This window comes from Thermobia domestica, chromosome 4 (assembly GCF_964235325.1).
Source record: "Thermobia domestica chromosome 4, izTheDome1.hap1.1, whole genome shotgun sequence".
NCBI lineage: Eukaryota > Metazoa > Arthropoda > Insecta > Zygentoma > Lepismatidae > Thermobia > Thermobia domestica.
Window position 1 is genome coordinate 285,040,246 of NC_137457.1, and position 22,986 is coordinate 285,063,231.

Here is a 22,986-nt window from a genome sequence, read left to right on the forward strand (position 1 = left end):
CGGAACAAAACCCTCCCTTTTACGGACACTCTCAGGTACGGACGCGGACAGTCTTTTTCCGCCCAAACGTTTGAATAACCTCTTCATAACGGACAGGAATTGTTCTCGGTTCTGCGATATATTACAGTATACAGAAAAGTCTTTTCCCCATAAGTGTATCTCTCATGAGTCCAGACCTGGTGAACCATCAAACAGAACAGCTGAACTTGAATTTTTTTCCGCAATAAACTGCTTTCTGGCGGAAATCTTAGAAAATTTTCAATAAGCAATAACACTCATGCAGGGTTAGTCGTAAGGCCAGGAATTCTATGCGAAAGATCTTCCCTTCCCTAACAAATTTAATCCTTTTCGTCTGGACCTTGCATTTTTACCGACAATTTCATAGATAACAAAACAAACATTGTTTGTTTTACAATAACATTTTCAACGAACAATGCTACCTCTCTTACTTTTTTGGAAAAGAAACATTTTTCTTTTACTCATGATACTGGAACAAGTGTGGGTTGGAGTTTTCCTGGCTTCCTTTTTTATTTTCTCTAAAAGGATATTCTTTGTGATTGGGCCTGGGTCAATAAATATGCACCCCCAACAGCTTGCCTTTTCATCCATTCTGTCAACGAAGATGCCGCGCCAGTACCCACACACACACATGTTTCTTCTGCAATCGTACTGAGGATTTTTAGAGGACACTTACTAATGAGATACTTACTAATGCCTTTTTCGTTAAACATTGCCCAGCAATAATAGGCTATGATTTAATAGAAATGAATTTCTCCTTCATCCCTCCCAGTAATTCAAATTGTACTAAATAAGACTATTTTCATATTGAATTTTACGTATTTACGCCCATACATAATATATTTACTGTATATTACTGCATTCAATTACCCTTAGGAGAAATTAAATTTCTGTAACCTCTCTATAACGGACACCTCTCAGTAACGGACAAAACTTCATGGCCCATTGGTGTCCGCTATTGAGAGGTTTCACTGTACTATGCTTCAGGGGCGGATCCAGGACGGAGGGGCTGTGGGTTGTAATACTGCTACTTAGAGCTACTTTTAAGAGATCCAAACTCTGCAATCGGTTTTATTTTTACATATAAAATAAGAGAGATTCCTCTTCTGGGGGTATCGCTTCGATCGCTCCCCTGGATCCGCCCCTACCATGTGTAAGTCTGGCAAGACTTATAGAACGGCTACCTACGTCCAGGGTGCGAATTACCGGGGGGGATGAGGGGGATTTCTCCCCTCAATCGCATTTTGTTCCCCCCCAAAGAAGCCATGTGAAGTATCCCCACCGGGGATGCTCGCTTTCCCCGCCAAACTATGCTCAGTATAACTCCAAATTTCTTCGGAATGATCGATGTAAACTATTCAGTTTTGGTCATTTCTACTTACCATCTAATTACCCACTATTTTCAAGTTGTTTAGTTGAACTATATTATTATGACTACGGTTGTTACTTGCAACTGTACCTTCGTACCCTTTAGTTCGTCATCGTTCGTGAATTTGAATGTACTAATTGCGTATAACAAAGCCACATATGGATTTATAAATGTTCTTAGCGGTTAGCCAAGAAGAAGTAAAAAAATAGCTTCTTCCACCATACTTGGCGAAGTTCGGACATGTCATATTCATCCTCTACATTTGTATCGATTATCATCTTATTTTAATTTTTGTTATAACATGTTATTTCATTTTCCAGTATACTCTTTATTAGCACATGGTCTTCATTCCCTAGTAGTTTGTTTGTATGCAACTCAAAAGTTGCATTTAATTTGTGATAATTAGCATAGTAATCACTGCCTTTTACAGTTTACGGAAATGAACTTTTGAAACTGTACTCAAAGTCTGAGAGGTATTCTGTTGTAAGTATATGTTAACGTACACGCTGTGGATACGCTCCTAGTGAGCAGACATGTTAGTGAAGGTGATTTTTAGGTGAATAAGCGCATAATTGAAGATTTGTTTCAGCATTTGGTAATACGACTGGTTCTCCGTGTCTGTATAAGCATTTCAACTGGAGCGTTTTTTTTTTTTTTTAAGTTAACCCTTCATTTTTCCATCTTTCTTTTCGCTGTACAGTATGCTGTTCCACGCTAATAATGTCTGAAAAGCTTTATTTGAATAACATAGCCCATAGTGAAACTCATCTTCAACTTACGAGGAAGGTCCATAAACCATGAGAGTTGAATTTTGATGAAAATTTGTGACAAGATTCAGTTCGAGTTGCTAAGTAACGTAGTAATAGTCACTCGATGCGCAAATGCTTCGTTGAGCTGCTACACCGACGCCATCTTGAAATCCTGTAGGCAATGTCCAAGAAGACCTTTTAGCACAAAGATGATAAAGCTTTTGATATATCTGACTTCTTTATTGTAAACCAAGGTAGATCATCTATATGCGAGAGTACTTCCAGTGCATGACCGCCATCTTGAAAGGCGCCATATTGAATCGCCGTCAAATATGATAAATGGCAAGGGGGTCATGTGGGGTATCAAATAGCACTGGAATTTACTCCTGAATTCATTTCCGTAACCAAAGTTTAGATATCTGTTTTCACTTCAGAGTTAAGAGCCCTCTTACCCACAGGAACATATAAAAACTGTGCGAGTTAAACTTGTGTCATGAAACACGGTCGTGCGAGTATTTGCATGATTTTAACTAATGCAGTAGTTAATGCAGTACAATAGCAACTATACCAATCAGATCTTGAGACTAGTAAGAGAAATCGTTAATTAAATTGAAATTTCTGTAGTGAAAAATGGAATATCAGCATGCTACAAGTTATACCTATTTCAAAGTGTAATGGAATAGACTGTTGGTCGATGAAACACATGCCTAATAGTACTGACAAGCAGAGAATGCCAAAGGGATTGTTAGGATATATATTAGAAAAATTATATAAACTGGTACATATTAGTTGAACGACCAAAATGGTTCGGATTCCACTATAATCGGTAGGTCCACGTTTCCTTTAGCGTAGCAGGCGTGTGGGACGTTGAATTGTACCAAACCAAAAATCTCTTTTAGGCAATTTTACGTGGTCCATTATAATGTGTTAAGTTTTATTCTCCAATCTAGAAACCTTACCCAAAGACCATCATTGTTGCAGAATATTGCGTTCCTTTCCAATACTCATATTTGACGACCTATAATTTACCGTGCATATTACGAAGTTAAAATACTTTAATGTATTTATTGACAGTTTCTCTAAATTCAATCGATTTATTGCTGCCACATTGAACAATGAAGCAGATTTAAATTATCAGTTCACAGCCAATTCTTAGAAGATACACCTGGAAACTTAGAATTCACTTTTCTTGTGTCTGTTCTGCTATTAGTGATAAGAGAATGCATGCACAACTGCTAAGAATATGTGGCAGTAAAGATTATTACAAGATTCAATTCCAAGTTGCAATCCATAAAACAAGCCTCTTTCTTCCTTTTCCCTTCAATATAAAATAATTAAATATCTGCATCTTTCCACCTTTAACGATAAAACACTTGCTTATAATAAGGGCAAGACTAGTTTTCATATCAAAACTGTGATAAATAACTGATTGTAGCAGGTGTTTACTTGTTCGGTGTACAAGTTATATGGCAGAATTTTCATAAAGAAAATGCATTCTGTTGTGTATCATCAATTTTGTGCGGCAGTCCTAAAGGACATGCTTGCATATGCATGGCAGAAATGTGAGTACGTAACAGGAGCAATAGTTGGTTCATTTACAAATGTTCTGAAGACTAGTAGAAAATAGTGTCTGTGGTCATGAAGATTGTGACGAAAGTGCATTTGTTAAGTGTTTGCACTGCTCCATGATGCTGTGTACTAATCACTACGTTTTGGATTGATTGACTCCATCATCACAATTGAAGAGCAAAAGGTTAGTAGGTTAATATTTGCTTATGTGCAATAGTTTATATTATTTTTCTGATTTTTTTTCTATTAATTTTCTATTAACTTCAAGACAGATTCTTTAAAACCATATGTGCCGTTCCACCTAACTTATATTACAGCATTTAAATGTTATGCATAATCGCAACACACAAAGACTCATATATATAGCGATTTTGAAATAGGTATAATTCGTTACAGTGCTGCTATTCCATTTTTCACTACAGGCATTTCAATTTAATTAACGATATCTCTCACTAGTCTCAAGATCTGATTGGTATAGTGGCTATTGTAGATCAAATAACTACTATTGCATTAGTTAAAATCATGCAAGTGTTTGCACGAACGCATTTCATATCACAAATTTTACTTGCTCAGTTTTTAGGTATGTTCCTGTGAGCGAGAGAGCTCTTAACTCTGAAGTGAAAACAGATATCTAAACTTTGGTTACGGAAATGAATTCAGGAGTAAATTCCAGTGCTATTTGATACCCCACATGACCCCCTTGCCATTTATCATATTTGACGGCGATTCAATATGGCGCCTTTCAAGATGGCGGTCATGCACTGGAAGTACTCTCGCATATAGATGATTTACCTTGGTTTACAATACTGAAGTCAGATATATCAAAAGCCTTTTTCATTTTTGTGCTAAAAGGGTATTCTTGGACATTGCCTACAGGATTTCAAGATGGCGTCGGTGTAGCAGCTCAACGAAGCATTTGCGCATCGAGTGACTATTACTACGTTACTTAGCAACTCGAACTGAATCTTGTCAGTAATTTTCATCAAAATTCAACTCTCACGGTTTATGGACCTTCCTCGTTAGCAGTAAAGTAATTGTAAGTGTTGACTTCCTGAGCCCCATCACGGAATCGATATTTGGAAGAAAAAAGTCGTGAAGAGCGCAGCTTTAGCCTGGAGTAGGAGCACAAGCTCGAAATTTGAATTGAGATATTTTAAATATTTGGCCTTCGATTTGACCTTGATGTCAGAAATCGGGACCAGCAACAATCAATTTCTTGTTTGATAGGCTAATATCTAGATTTTCTTTTCTTTTTTTTTTTTTTTAAAAAAAGTATGCCCGGTTTAACTGATAATTTTAGTGCTTTTCATAATACTGTTTTTTATTATTATTATTTTTGCTACCTGTATGTAATAACGCAAAGTGGAAGATTTCAATAACATATGCTTGTGATCAGCTATCGCTCGGGCCGAATTAGTAATTAAATAAACCTTAAAGAGCTACGGGGACAAAAGTGAGTACATTTAAACACGTCCAGAAAGGTTTGGTGGGGTGTGTATATGTCAGACAATATATAGTTATTGTCAGTTATTGTCGGTAGATTTATTAAATTAATAAATCTCTTTATTTATTACAAATGTCACACACACACACACACACACACACACACACACATATATATATATATATATATATATATATATATATATATATATATATATATATATATATATATATATATATATATATATATACAGTGAAACCTGTCTTTAGCGTAATCGAGCGGGACTTGCAAAAAATTCCGTTAAAGTCAGGTTTCCGCTTAGTGGAGGTAGACCTCTCATTTCTTTTTTAAAAATACATGCTTATAAAGGGGCATACTGAGAAAATATATTGCTGTACGTACATTGTTCTATTACAGTACTTCTTTCCTCTACGAATAAATACACAAAAAATTAAAATGAATACAAAATATACTATGCACACGTTTTCTTTATTTTTCTAATAGCCAAGCAGGGTTTTCTGTGTACATTGCTGCTTGGCTGCTTGACTTTCCGCATACACTTTAGCCTGAGAAATTAAACTGAGTCAGAATCATTTTTCCGTAAGGCAAATTTTTGCAGTTCCTTTAAACTTCTGAGAGCATCTTGATATGTATTTATTCTACACTCTTTTTCGAACTCGGTATCATATTACTCTTCTTCCTCTATCTCGTTTTCTTCTTTCCGACATTCCGTATGATTCTTGATTAAGTTGCGGGAATTAAGGACAATTTGTGGGGGTGAATATGAGTAGTGGTTGGGAAAGGTCAACACTGTCCAGAAATATTTAACAAAAGAACGAACATTTTATCGCAGACAGCGTAATGTATATGTCTCACAGAATGTCTAAACGCTGTAGTCCGGAACTCAGAATTTTCCGTTAAATGTTTATTTTTCTTTCCGTTGTCCGCGTAACACAGTTTCCGCTTAAAGAAGGGACTTTTACACGTTTTGTTCTCCAAAATTCATGGGACCGTGAAATATTTCCGTTTAAGACAGTTTTCCGTTTAATAAAGGGTCCGTTAAAGACAGGTTTTACTGTATATATATATATATATATATATATATATATATATATATATATATATATATATATATATATATATATATATATATGTGGAGGCTCATTTTGTAATTTGAACCTTCAGACTTTATGTCCTGTTGGCCTAATTTTATCCCCCCCAATATAGATTATCTAATTCGCACACTGCCTACGTCCGTCCGTCCATCTTTCTATCTGTCTTGGCACATTTCTGTTATCTAAACTAGAGATCCTATGCACCATTGGTAGCGCTCTACCACTGAGTCATCGCAATCCCTTAATGCATTAGAAACCCCATTACGGCGAAATTAAAATACCGCTAATTTTTACAGTAATTATGTGATATCTTCAAGTAGATAAAAGATAATCGAAAAGTAGAAGAATAGCTCACTAAACAATATTATTTTACATCTGATACCGCTATCACCACTCAATTACCTGCTTTCAATTTCTAGCAATTTAGAAAATCGACATTTATTTTCGCGTTTCTAAATAGCTGCAAACGGAAAGCTATTAGATGACTTGTCATAATTACTGAAAAATTAGAGGTATTTTAATTTCGCAGTGATTAGGCCTCTTAATGTCAAACTCTGATAATTCCAGACAGCATAATGATTCAGAACAAAGTTCAATTATTATTCAATACCATGAATTATATAATAATCTGAATTTAAAAATACATAGCAAGCACGTGAAGGATATTCCAAAACCAAAGATCTGTATTCTATGTCTACGTCACGGAAATCTAATTCAATTTGATTCGTATGCTGCTGTTGTGCTATTACATAAATGACTCCAACGTTTGGATGTTCCTCATCGGTGCGACAGAAGAATACATTGCAATTTGGACATTAAACACGGGGATTAGCTTTCTCGTTGAAGCGTGTCTCTTCACAGAACAAAGAGGAAGTCTTTTATGGATACTTTGGAAGGACTAAATTAGGAATTTCCGTAAATTAAAAGTTTGAATCAATGAAATGTCCAATAAGTGCCTTCCAACATCCAATCGTTTAGTGATCGTATTTTGTGGTTTTGATATCATGTTTATTCATGCTGTTTGAAGAGGAGTTAGCTTTCTTTTACATCAGAAAATAAATACAACAATGCTGGTGAGTACTAACAGAAAATTTATGAACGGTGATTGCAACATTAGCAGCACCTTGGTAGGCCGTACGCAGGCTAATAGTTGACATAGTAGGTTCTACATAGGTTAATGGTTGGCATGGCAGATCTTAGCAGGCTAATGATTAGCATGGAAGATCCTACAGAGGCTCTTGGTCTGCATGGTAGGCCACGCCAGCTAATAGTCAGCTGGTACATCCTACGCAGGCTAATAGTTGATATGGCAAGTCTTACGTTGGTTAACGTTCGCCATGATAGATTCTACGTAGGCTAATGATTAGCATGGTAGATCCTACGCAGGCTAGTCATCAGCATGGTATATCCTACACAGGTTCATGGTCTGCATAATAGGTCCTACGCAGGCTAATGGTCAGCTGGCCCATCCTACGCAGCCTTGGCATGGTAGGCCCTACGTAGGTTAATGGTCGACATGGTAGATCCTACGCTGGCTAATGATCAGCATTATAGATCTTACGCAGGCTAATGGTTGGCATGATAGGTCCTATGCAGGCTCGTCATCGGCATGGTAGGTCTTACGCAGGCTAATGAACATTCAGTATGATTGAGCATTACTAATTGAAAAATAAAGTTCAGGAACACATTTGCCTAACATAATTTACAGTGTATGTTCGCCAACCAACAATTTACCATCACTTATCCAAGAGTTTCGACCTAAATAGCATTCTCAAGCACAATTTTACTTCTTTTGTAAGTTACGTTGGCAATTGGGTTGGTTGGAAAATGCTCGGCCCAGTAGCCAATTACATCATAGAGCCAACGTTGGTAGTTGGTTAGCCTACATTTTATCCGCTGTTGGGGCCACTGTCTGTGCTCCTAGGGCAGTAGGGAATTGTGATTAAAATACTTAAGAAAGTAACGCTCGTCACGTATCTCTCACTTAGAAGGGCTAATCATCAAAAGGGTGGGGGGAGACATTACAAATACAGAAACTCAATTATATTTCCATTTTGATTTTACATAAATTAAAGCAAGCCATAGTTAAATGACTTAAATTATCACACTAATGATAGAGGTTACATTGTGTAAGAAAAGTTTACTTCTATTAGTACAGGGTGTTAATGAAATATAATATAGAATCAATCTTTAAGAGGTGGTCAAACACCCTCATTAAATCACTTCATATGGATTGACCCATACCTTTCGAGGCGTTACTTGAGTGTGTCCAACGAAGTTAATTGTTCTGCGTGCGTTAATAGTAGACACTCGTTTACGTGCTACAAGTCCCGTAAAAGTGACAGAAAGAAGCTGTACATGCTCGTATTTGACGAACTTCTAGGCAGTGTTAAAATAAACGAAGCCTCACTCCCAGCAGGTCTGTTTCCGAGTTCAATTGAACCCGCGTCATTACCTTCTTCATCCACCTGCTGAGATTCAAATACTACGCTAGCGATATAATTTCAAGATGACTCAAAATTTGTAATCCCGGGTCCATCGCATTCCATTGTAAGTTGTAATCATTCGATTATGTCAACAGCGCTGCCAGCAGGGCGGATCCAGGACGGACTTCTTGGGGGGGGGGGTTGTAATGTTGCTACTTAGAGCTACTTTTAAGAGCTCCACATTCTGGGATGGGTTTTATTTATATATAAAATAAGAAAGTTTCCTCTTCTGGGGGGCGATTGCCCCGATCGTCCCCCTGGATCAGGCCCTGGCTGCCAGAAATTTTCACATTGATATTCAGCCTATCTTCATTGACATTGGTCTCTCATGTTTAGTTGTCAATTTCCTTTCGTCAATGGTTTAATTATTATATCCAGGTATCGATTCGGATAATTGAAGTGTATGTATATATATAATTGAAGTATATATACTGTATATAACTTTAATAATTTTCTTTCTTTTTTCAGATACTGTCGTTAAATAGCTCCTCACAATTAGTGGTAATCCTGACTTTTGTGGTGCTTGTCAGAAGTCACACGTATTACTTGGGGTCTTGCCCTCGCATTGACTCAGTAAAGGATTTTGATATAGAGAAGGTATTTGAATTGTCAGTTGTCATTAATTACATTAGGTATCAGTTTGAAGGCTCAAAAAACATTTTTAAAGAACTATATTGTACATATATCTGATGTGCGAGCTCAATTCAAAACTTTTTTTTTTTTTTTTTGCCGTCACCTAGTTTTCTCAAACCCATATGGGTATAAAAAAAGTATTGCATAAAAATAGTGTATGGTTTTAGTTTGTACAAAATAAGCTAGTATAAATGCAAAACAATGTTTCAATTTGTAACGTATTATTTCTGTGGTCTCGTGTTTGTGATGATGGAAATCTTGCCATTTCTGTTGTGACATAGGCTACCTGGAGTACTGCGGAAAAGTATCCAACAGTAATCGTCCATCATGCAAACGTTCGATTTCCCATACTATCGTTCCATGTCCTTGATATACTGGTGGAATATCATATAGCACCGAGTTTTTCAGAAAAAAAATGTTCAGAGGAGCATTTAAAATTTGTATTTCCAAACTCATTGAGCGTCTCATGATTGTCACTATGCAGCATGCGTACATAGTCAGGAGATCAATTGTTTCCCTGAAATTTCAAAATCATACTCTTAAAGACAGTCCAGGTCTCTAATTAGACGGTCATCATTGCTCTCTAGAAGCCATCATTTGCCACAAGTTTTCAAATATCTGGGCCGATGAATGTATTCTCCTATAACTTCGCATGTAACACATCTGGGGACCTACCTTAGCGGCGAATCAAACAGTCGTCAGGCTTCGGTAATTAATTTACGGGCTGTTTCATTCTACCTAATTTGATACGCAGATGTACATTCTTTCTACAAGGATTTTCATATTTGGTGTTCTTTGTTCTCTGTATACACTCCATATTTCGTTGCCACTGATTTTATTACTGATGCACGTCAATCCTAAATCAAGAAGTAAATGATTCAAAACTCCAACAGTTGAGCAATTCAGGATCTATCACCATCTATCTATTAATAGTATTCTCATCTCTTCGATTTCTTCTGGCTCTGGGATAACTATACCTCGCACATATGACCCAGGTCACATAACTCAACTAACGTTTGGATACACAATTACTTTCTTATTTTTCGAACTGTAGCCCCTAATGTCAGACGATGGAAACTATCAATCGTTGGATTGATTCTATTTCTTTCACCACACTATAAGGATGCTAAATCGAAATGATTTATTTTCTGCAGCCCATTTCCGTAATCCCTTGCACATTTATGGCACATTGGTGAAGCCCATGGTTTGTTTCAATTATCTAGGTTTACTCCAAAATACGCGTTGTACACCTTTCCTACGATTACGAAAACAGCTATTTCTTGATTACAAAGTTATATTTCTTGATATCACACACACATAACAAAACGAACTTATACAGTCACGGTTTGCCATATATCACAATTATCATGAATATTTTGGCTTTCATGTCGTCGCTGGAAAAACTACAGATTTCAACATAGGCAGCGCCAGGATTTTGATAATGTAGGTGCAGGCTAGGCTGGGACAACACATCCTAACATTGCTGCCAGAACACTGCACTATTGAGCCTTAAAATCTCAAAAATAATCCCTAAATTTTACAAAAAAAAAAAAAAAAAAAAAACTAGAAAAACACTGTATGATAGCAAGTAACTTATGAGAGATTTAAGAAGTCACTCATATATACCCAAAAATAGGAAACAAGAAATATACAAAATGGAGAGGATTATTGAAGGAAATCTGTAAATCGAAGTGGATTACATTACTTTCATTAGCTCAACTTAAGCCTTTTGGTGATGCACCAAATCTGCTTCAGCTAGATCGACCCACTCGTCAATTAAGCCTTCTCGTAAAATCATATAAGGTACCAGTGTTCACTCGAAATAGAAATTTTCTGATACACCCAATCTTATTCTAATGAGAATTCCGGTATGTGTGAGTTGCAAAAGGCACAAGTGTTCCACAAGTGAAAAGAAGGCGGCGTTAACATGGTCTATGTATCATATGTAACTATATAATACTAATAATACATATTTATGCTATTTTTGTAGAAAAGGTCGGTGACACTTTTTTTTTTTATCATTCTCAATTTCAGGAGATCGAAATGTACATCAAGTACATACGAAATTTTCACTGTTATCCAGAGTTGTTAATTATATTAAGCTATTAATATTAGTTTTGTTCTTTTATTTAATTATTTTCGTAGGCTCTAGATGATATTCTGAAAATATGACAATAGAATACAATGCCCATTATACTTATAGACATTACATGACGGTTCCTATATTCTTAATCTGCACAGAGACATGCTCTTGAAAGCAGTACAACAGAATTTACTCTGAAGTTCATTACTAACAATAACTAACTAACTAACTCTATGGCTTATGGAATCCGGAGGTTCAGTGCCGCGTTCACAAAAGCTCTCCACTGACTTCTATCCTTAGCCAACTGGATCCACTTCCTAATAATCGTTTTCCGATTGGCTTTTCAGTCAAGACTTTGAAAGCGTTTCTACTTTCTTTCATCCTAGCTACATAACCTGCCCACCAAAGCCTCCTAGATTTGATGACCCTAACAATGTTTTGTAAACCGTATAAATTATGTAGTTCCTCGTTATGAAGTTCCTCTTGGGTCCGAATATTTGTCTCAGGATCTTGTTCTCAAATACTTTCAGTCTATGTTCTTCCCTCAGAGTAAGCGACATGTTTCGCAACCATATCATGATTATCTTTTTTATATATTTTAAGCTTCAAATTCCTCGACAGAATTCGCGACGACAAGAGATTTTGAATTGAATAATAACGCAAATTCCCTGCTTTTAGTCGACATTTAATTTCTTCGTGAATAGGATTTTCGTCTGTTAATATTGATTCTAAATATTTGGAAGTATCCACTTTATCAAAAGTATTATTCAATATTTTAATGCATCCATAATTTGCCGTATTACGGTCCTGACGCACTTCCATGTATTCTCTGCATTTAGTTTTCTCTGCATTTACTTCTAAACCCATGTCCCTGCTAGCGTTTAATAAGATTTCTGCATTTCTTTCTATTGTTCTCCTGTCATCCCCTATTAAATTTACATCATCAGCATATGCCATAACCTGGTGAATACCGTTCAACTCTAGGCCCTGGTTACTATCTTTGATTTTTCTTATAGCGTATTCCAGAACGAAGTTGAATAATAATGGCGACAACGCATCTTGTTTCAGGCCATTTTCGACGTGAAAGTTCGTGGACAAAACTTTTCCTAGCCGGATTTTACTTTGGGATTCATTTAAACACATCTTAATTAATTTTATTAGCTTTCTTGGTATTTCAAATTCTGTAAGAACGTTGTATAATGTTTCTCTCCTAACCGAATCGTAAGCTTTTCTAAAATCAATAAATAGTTGATGTACCGGGATATTGTATTCCCACTTCTTCTCGAGTATTTGGCGAATGGTAAATATTTGGTCGATAGTTGATCGATTTCGTCTAAATCCGCACTGATAATCTCCAATAATTTCATCTGCGTATGGGGTCAATCTTGCTAATAGAATATTTGAAAGGATTTTATAGGATGTTGACAGAAGAGAAATGCCTCGATAATTATTACAGTCAGTTTTGTCGCCTTTCTTGTGAATTGGAACAATGATTGTTTTTTTCCACTCGTGTGGCAATTCTTCCTTGTTCCAGATAAGAAGAATGAGTTTGTGTATCTTGTTCTAGAATTTTTCGCCTCCAATTAGAATTAACTCAGCCGGAATTTTGTCTGCACCAGGATATTTATGTTTCTTTAATTTCTTTATAGCGGTTTCAATTTCTATTCGGTTAGGTTCTGGAATATATGGTTCTGCGGTGTGTATCTTCTTTTCTCCACGCACATTAGTTTTTGGCTGCGCGTTCAGCAAATCGTCAAAGAAATCTCTCCATCTATTTAATATGGTATCCATATCAGTGAGAACTGTTCCGTCGGCTTTCTTTAATATATAAGCACGAGGTTGATAGCCTTTCTTAAATTCGTTGATTCCCTTATGCATGTCCCCTTGTGTTTACTATTATCTTCAAGTTCCTTAATTTTAGCTTGTGTGAATGAGGAAAATCCGGGAAAAACCTCATTCACTGTGGCTGGCTTGAAAAAGCATTTTACACTTTTCCGCCCAAGTGGCCCCACCGGGAATCGAACCCGGGACCGCTCGCACCGAAGGGCACCTACGCTACGCGGACCTACTTTTGAAGTTATTTCATTCGGATTTTTTAGCCTAACGTAATTTTGCCTGTTTTCTAATCTCTGTTAGTTTATTCACATTACTACCAATACTAACAATAAATATCACTATGTAATATTTATTGTTAGTACTACCATATGTCGTAATTTTGTGTTTGAACATTTCACACACCCTCATTAAGAACATAACCATTTTGTTTTTCACGTTGCGTTATCAACATTCAAGTAGAAATTACCTTACTCTTCCTCTACATGTAACTATTAAAGATGCTTATATAACATTTTTCTCGAAATTATGCCTTTCCTACAAACAACATATTACGTACCGGTACTTTTTTTTTCCTCCTAAATACTGCAATTTGTTCATCAGACCTGAAAAAGAACGCTAAATTCCCCACGATTGACGAAGCTACGAAAGCAAGAGATGTAAACAATAGTTTCAGAGGAAATAATTAAGCGTTTCAATAAGTGATTATTGCAGATTTCCCAAATTGGGGGAGGGATACTTTCAATCAGTGATCGTAGGTTTCCTTAAGAAAATTTCTCTCGACTTACACAAAATTTTCCCTTTTCTTATCAAATTCCCCCTAGTTTGTTGAGTGTCCAATTTGTATAACAGAAATTATATGATAAGATTAACGTAGCTATACACTATACTCTCGCTAATCCGGCCCTCAGTAGTCCGGCCTCTCAGTAATCCGGCGCACACCCAACTAAAAACACGTGCATAATGAATTATCGTGCATATGCGCAACAATGCTTAGTTAAACAATGCTTTATATACTGTACGTATTCGAAATTGTAGCATTCTTTACAGTTCGGTTGAGTGATAAAGCATGCCACCGTCGCGTACCATCATTACGACAGTTATAAATTAGGGACATGTTTCATAGTGAGTGATACTACTCAAGGTGTAAGTTTTCTTTGAAAATTAATGTATATTTGGATTTAATAAAATATATCCTCTAAGTTTTAAAATTATATCCTTCGATTTACTAAAGTATAGTACACTATATCTCCTATGTTTTCAAAATAAATAAAAAAAACAAAATAAATAAATAAATCAAATAAATGTCAGACACTCAATAATCCGGTACTTCTGCTAATTCGGCACACATATGAGCCAGGAATGGCCGCATTAGCGAGTCTAGTGTATTTTAGAGAAAGTCCAGCGGGAGCTCATGTGGTTCTGATTCCACGTTAATCAGTAGGTTCACGTCTCATATAGCCTCGCTGCTGAAAAGAACGTTAAATTCAGAGTCAACTCATTAAAGGAAGTGTCAACCACATTTGTTTTATTCATTTGATTTTTGCATCTATTTTTTTTTATTTATTTTTCATTTTTTAAGAAAAAGAAATGCATACAAATACACTCAGCCTATAATGGATGCAAATTGTGCTACTTCAAACACACACAAACTATTGTTATTAGAATATATTGATTCGTTTCTAAAGAACAAAGAGAAATTTAAGCATTTGTGTTGGTCAATCAATTAGCACGAGAAATTTGCAGGATTTTTACATTTTATCGCAAAAATTCCCTTTTTTCCCCTTCTTGCCAAATTTACCTATGGAATTTCCCTAAATTAGGGAAATTTCCCTCAAACTACGTACACTGCTTTCAATATGCAAGTAGTGAAAATAGTACTGCAAAAATATTGGTAACTCACGTTGAGTTAGGGTTGCCAACCGTCCGGTATTTTAAACGGACAGGTCGGTTTTTGACCTTGGTTCGGTACTACCTTAAAATCAATGTTAAATGTCCGATAATTTTTCCTCTTACGAGCCCTATTCTCTATTCTATTCAGATTATTTTGGAGTGACGAAAGGAATCGTTTGTCAATGAACATGGTTAAAGCAGAGCTTATAATTTGCTTTGATATCGACCTGTCGTTGCGCTGATTTTTCTGAAGAATTGAAGGCAGGAAAATTTACTGAACTTATCAAAGCTGTTAAAGGCCAACAAAAATACATTCTTAAGAGCACAGCTAGCACTGCTTTATCCTCAGCTACATCTTCCAATTAAATAATGCATCCAGATCCAGTAAAAATATGTAGGCATTATGAAACATTACCAGCCCCAGCGAAGCTGTTAAGACTTAATTTTCAAGTATATTTTGTGCATGCCATAATTACATTGCCAATTATATTTGCTTTCTGTTTTAAATACGATGTATTATTGATGGTAGACTACAAAAATTACATGTGTTGATTCAACCAAAACTGGAATAAGTAAATTTAATAAAGGCTTCAAAAGTAAATAAAGTTATTAAACTCGAACTCCGAATGGCTCGATTTTATGTGAAGTAACCACTTTCAGGTCGTTCATATATTTGACAAGCGATGATGTCACAATCCCAAAGGTATGCGTACTTCAGGAGGCATATTTTCGAAATACACTCAGCCTTAGCCAGAAGACATTGCACGCGGGTTACGTTTGGCAACATTGCAGGGAAACAAATGAATGCTGAATTGCATTCTAACCCGTTCTACTACAACTACTACTAATTTTACTACTACTATTACTTTTGCTATGGATCTGTATAGTACAAGATCAAACTTATTTTAATGAAAGAAGTTTAATGAAATTTTTTTTAAAAAAAATAATCTTTAAATCACGTTTAGAATATTATTTTTAATCTTATTTTAACGAAAGAAGCGTTATAAAAAATTTAAAAACAATAATAAAAAAAACTTCTTAAGCAGGGTTTGATCTCACGCCAACAACCATTTTCCTTACTAGCATGCTATGCTAGCTTACTCGGCTACGAGGACCGACACCATTTCGCGTTTACTTTGTGCTATATATATGTGATGGATGTCACCAACAGGATCGCGATGTAGACGTCATTTATTTTTCCTACATTGTTGCCAAGCGTAACCCGTTCATAATGCCGTATGGCTAGAGTTCAGTGTATTTCGAAAATACATGTTCAGGAGGATGTCCGGTATTTCCATTTCCAAAAGTTTACAACCCTACGTTGAGCACAACCGGAAATATCCCCTATGGGAGGAAATTACGTCTCCCATTCACTGGGGGTTAACTCTGAAATCATCACTGATTTCAATATGTATTACCGGTATTATAATACATTTAAAGAAAACACTATTGTTATTATTGCGCTTATCATTTGCGTAATTATAATAGAAGTCACATACCTGGAAGATGTTATAATACAGAGAGGAAAATATTATACCCATAGCTATCTTTACACCATTAAATTAGGGTAATTCCACGGGAATGTACACCAAAAGTGTATTTTCTAAACTTATGTGTTTCGCTTATTTTTGTCACCCATATCTTCGATTGAGGTCTAAAATTATGAATGCTATATAATTTGCTGCAGTTTGTAAAGTGCTGAACTGACAACAGTGCTGATCCAATATGGCCGCTCTGTGGGACAAACTGAAGGGCATATCGACTGACATTTAATTGTCGATCATTCATTTTACTGAGAAGAGAAGAAAAAGGTGTTCAGAATTTTGAGTGCAGAGTACCTTATTGTGTATCACTACATATGCGAATGTTGTCTACTTTCAGCTGTTTAAGTTGTATTTCATATTAGAAAACTGGTCTTGTGCTGTAGTGTGAGTCACGTTTTAGTGTATAAATATAACCTGCTATTTTAATAATTAAATACAAAAATACCAATATGTGGAAATTTTAATATGTCCTTTCTATAATCATATTTAGTGGTTTGTATTTAAAAATCGATACATTCATTACTATAGTTAAGGCTTAAAATATACGAGCATGTTCCCTTGTAGAGTGCGTCACGCGTGGAAATAGCCATTAATGAAAACAGAAAGAGAGCTAACATTAGTTCTTACACTTCATTAATTAACCTTTTTTCTGCCATTAGTGGTTACTAAGAATATTATATTCTCCGTATGGGATATTTCTTGACCTTATTGTCATTTAAATCTTTGTTTTTACGTTTATAAAGGCTATGAGTGCAGATTATGAGTGTACAAACAATCACGAGAAGAAATTACCTGAAATAAACTTTCACAGATAAGAAAATCACTAAATATAGGTCAACCCTTGTCGCATAGGCCGATTAACACTTTGATGTCCACATATTAATTCCTTGTTCTTTTATTATGATACTTTTTGATGTTTTCATGATAATAATTTAGTTAAACATTAAATAATAATTTTAACGTGGAGTGGATCATAAATGCTTACAGAAGTACTGAATGTAACTTCAAATTCTCATGCAACGGGCATTTATCGGACACAGTAGTAGAACATTTCACGTTTTGCACTTACTTCGTCCATGTAGAAATTCCGTGATTGTCTTACTAATTATGCATACGAGGGGAATGCCGAAAGTTTTTATATAGACAAAATCAAATAGTGTTGCAGTTCTGAAATGCATCACTTTAAAAGCGTATGTCCTCTAGTGGTGAAAGATATAACTGCGAGGCTGCAAGAAGGACGCGGTGGCTCAGTGGTAGAGCGTTCACCTCTGGTGATTGGGGTCCCTGGTTCGATCGCAGCTGGCGCCGTGTGGACTTTGTGGTGGACAAACACCGTGCTTGTGGGTTTTCTCGGGGCTCTCCCGTCTCCTCCCACTTTCTTCATTCCACCATTTCATTCATTTATCATCATCACCGTCTGTCTTCTTTAGCCTAACCGGCATGACCATTGGACGTAAAACTTAAAGATTTATATTTCCACCTCACTAAGCTTGCAACGTAGCTTTGTGAGGAATTCTTCCTTTGGCTGCCTAGGCCTTAGGATACCTACTTACATAGTCATTAGTGAACTTTGTACTTATTTAGTGAAACTGTATTATACTGTTTAATAACAGGAGATTTTATAATAAAATTGGTTGTGGGAGAAAATTGATTCCCGTGTGTAATTGCTCTTCCTTCTACCTATTTTAGCAGAATATTACAGTTTTTATTACAATATGTCGCTACTAATAATATCCAAATTACTCTACAATAATATGTTTGTTTAAGATTATATTAATTTTAGTTTCTAGGTAAGTGGTATGTGATCCAAAAGTTCTCCACATCAAACAGATGTTTGTTCTATGACTTCAAAAGAAGTGAAGATGGAAAACTGCGCGTGGAACAAGTGAGTGAGAACATGCTAATGGGACTTTTTAGTGTCGATAACATGTATCATTACACCGGCGTCCTAGATGTTCCCAATAAGACCATGGCTGGTGATATGATAGTCCAATTCCCCTTGAGTAAGTATAATTAGCATCAGTTGATCTGCCATTTTATCACATTCTGAAATCTATAAATAGTACAGAGTTTGCCAGAAAAATGTATACACTTTATGTCATCCTGTATCAGGTTACTGGCATTGACAATTGTTCTGAAATTTGAGTATGTTGTAGTATGGTTTTTCGCCCAACAGATGTCGACATTGTCAATTGTTTTCACTTAAAATTATGTTGGAGCACGGTTTTCGTTCAACAAATGTCGGTACGTTCAGTGAGATAAGAAAATGGCAGGTACACGCTTGACACGACCCGCTCGGGAGAGTAATACTCCCGCAAGTACGTTTTTCCGCGCGCTACTCTAGCCAGCTGTTTTACGCGCTATCCTAGCCAGTTGTTTTAAGTTGGTCACACAATTTATATCATGAAGTACAAGGGGAACAAAATGAGCCCTATATCATGGAGTACAAGGGCATAAGTACTACAACTACTTATCTACACAAAAATAAATAAATCACTCTTTTAAGTATTATTTTCATATTATTTTAATTTAATAAGTGTTATAAAAATGTAAAAAAAAAACTTTCCTCGGGCCGGGTTTGAACTCGCGTTAAAAGAGACTTTTATTACTAGCATATAGCGCTAGCCCACTCGGCCAAGAAGGCCAACAACAGCAATTGTTTGACTTCTGCTATTTTAATGCAACATGGCAAGAAGTGGATAACGCCAACCAATCAGAACTGTGTTTCTCGTTTCTACTTCCGGGAGCATTACTCTCCCGAGCTAGTCCTCGCTTGACGTGCAATTGTTATGCATTTGATTGCTAGGTGAATTGGTGGTTTACTATCAAACCCCCCTCTTCACTGACACTGCATTTCGATGGCATTCCCAAACCTGATAAAAAAAAAAACACTTCAAAACGTATTTGCGCTGCTCGAACGTCAAGCGTACACCTACCATTTTCTTATCTCATTAACTGTGCTGACAGTACCGACATCTGTTGAGCGAAAAATCGTACTACAATATAATTTTAATTGAAAATAATATACATTGCCGACATCTGTTGGGCGATAAAACATACTACAACATACTCAAATTTCAGAACAACTGTCAATGCCAGTATCCTGATACAGAATGACAAAAAGTTTACACATTTTTCTGGCAGACTCTTAATTGATTAAATAGAGAAACAAAATAGTCCTTAACTGTGTCCAATACTGGATCTTTGATTTTCTAGTCCATTATTTTATATAGAGAAATATTTTTAAATTTTCTTTGAAATGAACTGAAATTTTAATTAATTTTTAGATTTCTTCTTCAAAAAAAATCAAGTTAAAGGTTCTTTATCCTTTACTTCCTGAAAATTAATTCCTGTGACACTATCTTAATGTATATAAATCAAGTTTCACTTGACTATTACTAAATTTATACATAGTACAAGGTGCATTCAATTTATAGCACCTCCAATATTTTCTGAGGACTGGTAACAGGTAGAAACGTGCTGTTTGTTTTAAAATACGCGAACACTCGTTGTCAATGCATGACAGAGATGGCAATATAGTGCAGCACACAGAACTCTAATGGCAGCGGTGATAGTGATGACTGTTTATGATACGATACTCGTAAAATGGCGACATTTTTTTTATTACAAGGACAGCGTGTAATCATTCGTTTTCTTCATTTGCGTTGTGTGACACCGCTTGCAATTCATCACCAGTTGAGTGAGACATGTGATGATGGTGTCATGGAGGTGTCTAATGTGTGTTCGTGGGTGCGACAGTTCAAAGAAGGCAGAACGCCATGTAACAACAAACCAAGACAATCTCGGTCTTGCCTAAGCCAGTCTGACGACAGTGTGCAGATCACACGAAAATGCCAAATTTGGAGGCGATGTGTTCCACCCTCCACATTCGTCATGGAATGGAGAAAAATAAGTTTTGAATGCTTTTATTAGTAAGAATCTGTCGTTCATCATGCAGTACACCACTCAGTTATGTCAGCGCGAATATTGAAGGCTATAGATTAATTCATAGGATCTGGGCTATAAGATTGTATGAGGTCATCTAAAATATTAACATGATCCTAACATACATAAAGACGGCAAGTTATTGGAAATAATGTAAAAGAGAGCTCACTGGACCATACTACGCGTTTCCAATCATCAGGGTCAACCAAAGATTATTAGCGGTTTGGAAATTGCAATCCGACTGCTGACTTAGGTTACGAAGCATGTGTCGGACTGTGATTATCGCAATTCACTGTTTACGTGCTGATAGAGTTCGGCAGTTACTCTTCCCGCATTCGTTGTACAGTTCTTGGTAATTAATCCTCTTTAATTATCGACTGTCCCTCTCACTGAGGCTTCTCTCTCGTTATGAGTTGTGTGGGCCATTATTTTCGGCATTATTATTTACGACATATCTAACAAACTGGCACGTAAGACACACATGCGCCAACAAACAGCGCACAGATAATTTGGTGTTTTTAAAACTCAGAGAGGTTTTCCATTAATGTCGCCGTCTTCCCGCGTCAACACACCGTATTCGTTCGATCTCTCCTAATGTACTATAGACAAAGACCAAATAGACCAGTAATAACGTCCAGGTTTTGCATATATATCATTAGTGCTACCACCTGCAGCAAACTACACGTTTATTTCATTATCTTGATTATCATCTATATATCTTATACCTTGATCCAAGGTACACATATTTCTCTGTCTGGTAAAACTGAAGTAAACGTTGCGATTTATATTGTATGCTTTTTGATCACAATAAGTTCAAAGTGCTATTATAAGGATTTCTTTGTTATTTGTTTTACTATTATACACGTATTGTAACAACTAACAATTTACTAATTAAACTTTGACATATCTATTTCATTTCAGGTTTGGCAGGCAGTGCCTCTTACACTGTGTTCCTAACTGATTACCAAACATATGGCGCCATTTACACTTGCCAGAAATTAACATCCCTGGCACATCGTCGATCGGCGTCCATCTTATCTCGCAAACCAACGCTTGATCAGATGTATATTGACAAGGTAAAATAATTAGTATTAGAAGAATATGTCTACTTTAATCTACAATGATAAAGCATTCAGACAGAATTATAGAACTTCACTTATAGAACAAACTTATTTGGATGAATTGGGTATTTCATGTGTTTTTAAAGTCATTTTCATGTGATTCAGCCTAAACCCTCGGGAATATGCCTAATACAAAAGCTGATCTGCTTCCGTACCAACGAAATGCAAAGGGCACGGTACAGGTGGAGGGTACAGAGACGTGGAAATTAACACACTCAAATCTCCTAGCAAAGTAATCGTGTTTTGCGATGTCTAATGGCGCCGAAAGTGAATTTCTATGAAGGTTACGTTGTAGTACTTTACTATGCACACTTCAGTTGTATCAGCATTAGTTAAACAATGCCAAGATTACGGATTGGCTGTTGACTGCTATCCTGTGAATACCACACAGTGGCGACGCTAAAAGGGGCAGGGAGACGATCGCTCCGACTGTTCCCCATACATCTTGTATTGTAACATAAGTCAAGTAATATAATACTATTATATTCGATGTACAAAATATGATGCTTGCCCAAATATGTCTCTGGCCTTCCGCAGTCGCCCCCCAAAAAGCAAAGCTGACGTCACCAATGATACTATAGTGCAATATACAACGCGACCGTCCACGGATTGTTTGTCGCCGACTAACATAAGACACATCAGAAATGACCACTATTGAAGTTGACACCACAGGTATTGCTTTAAATGAAGACATTAACGGCGTCGGATAATAGCATTTTTCCCTGGTAGCGTTTCTTGTAACACACTTTCAAGAGCTTTTCGCTTTTATCTCACACGTGCATTCTATTTACATATAACAGGCAAGGTTTGAACGAATCGACTACAAAAGGGATTTTCTCCTATTCGCTGTGAAAGGGTAATGAGCCACGCAAAATCAGAGCTTCTTGTGGAATATTTCGTAGCTTTTGCTAGGTAATCACAGGACAACTTCTGGACATCTAAAGATTGTCCTGCGACAGGCACATTTCATTAAAATCCAAGGGAAATCACTTGGACATTCCCCTTAATCTTCTTAAGTTTCAATTGGATTCCTAAATATCCCTGTGAGACTTCAAAAGCTACCCTGGGAACGTATGCAACGTAAGATGATGTCTTACGTAAGAAAGCACTATGCACAGTTTTATAGTGCTTTTTTATAAGGCACTATATTTTATATATACAGTATTTCGCTAACGTATTTTAAG

At 36.3% G+C, this 22,986-nt stretch overlaps 1 protein-coding gene across 2 annotated transcripts in view; it reads left to right on the forward strand.

Moving 5' to 3' along the window:
* Nucleotides 1-22,986, forward strand: part of LOC145684127 (apolipoprotein D-like) — a 90,032-nt gene that overhangs the window by 64,892 nt on the left and 2,154 nt on the right. For both annotated transcript variants that reach the window (XM_081756054.1, XM_081756055.1), the window contains exons 2-4: nucleotides 9,219-9,347; nucleotides 18,520-18,739; nucleotides 21,603-21,757. In XM_081756054.1, the coding sequence (XP_081612180.1) occupies nucleotides 18,634-18,739; nucleotides 21,603-21,757 (261 nt within the window). In that variant the 5' untranslated portion in view covers nucleotides 9,219-9,347; nucleotides 18,520-18,633. The remainder of the gene's footprint in view (nucleotides 1-9,218; nucleotides 9,348-18,519; nucleotides 18,740-21,602; nucleotides 21,758-22,986) is intronic.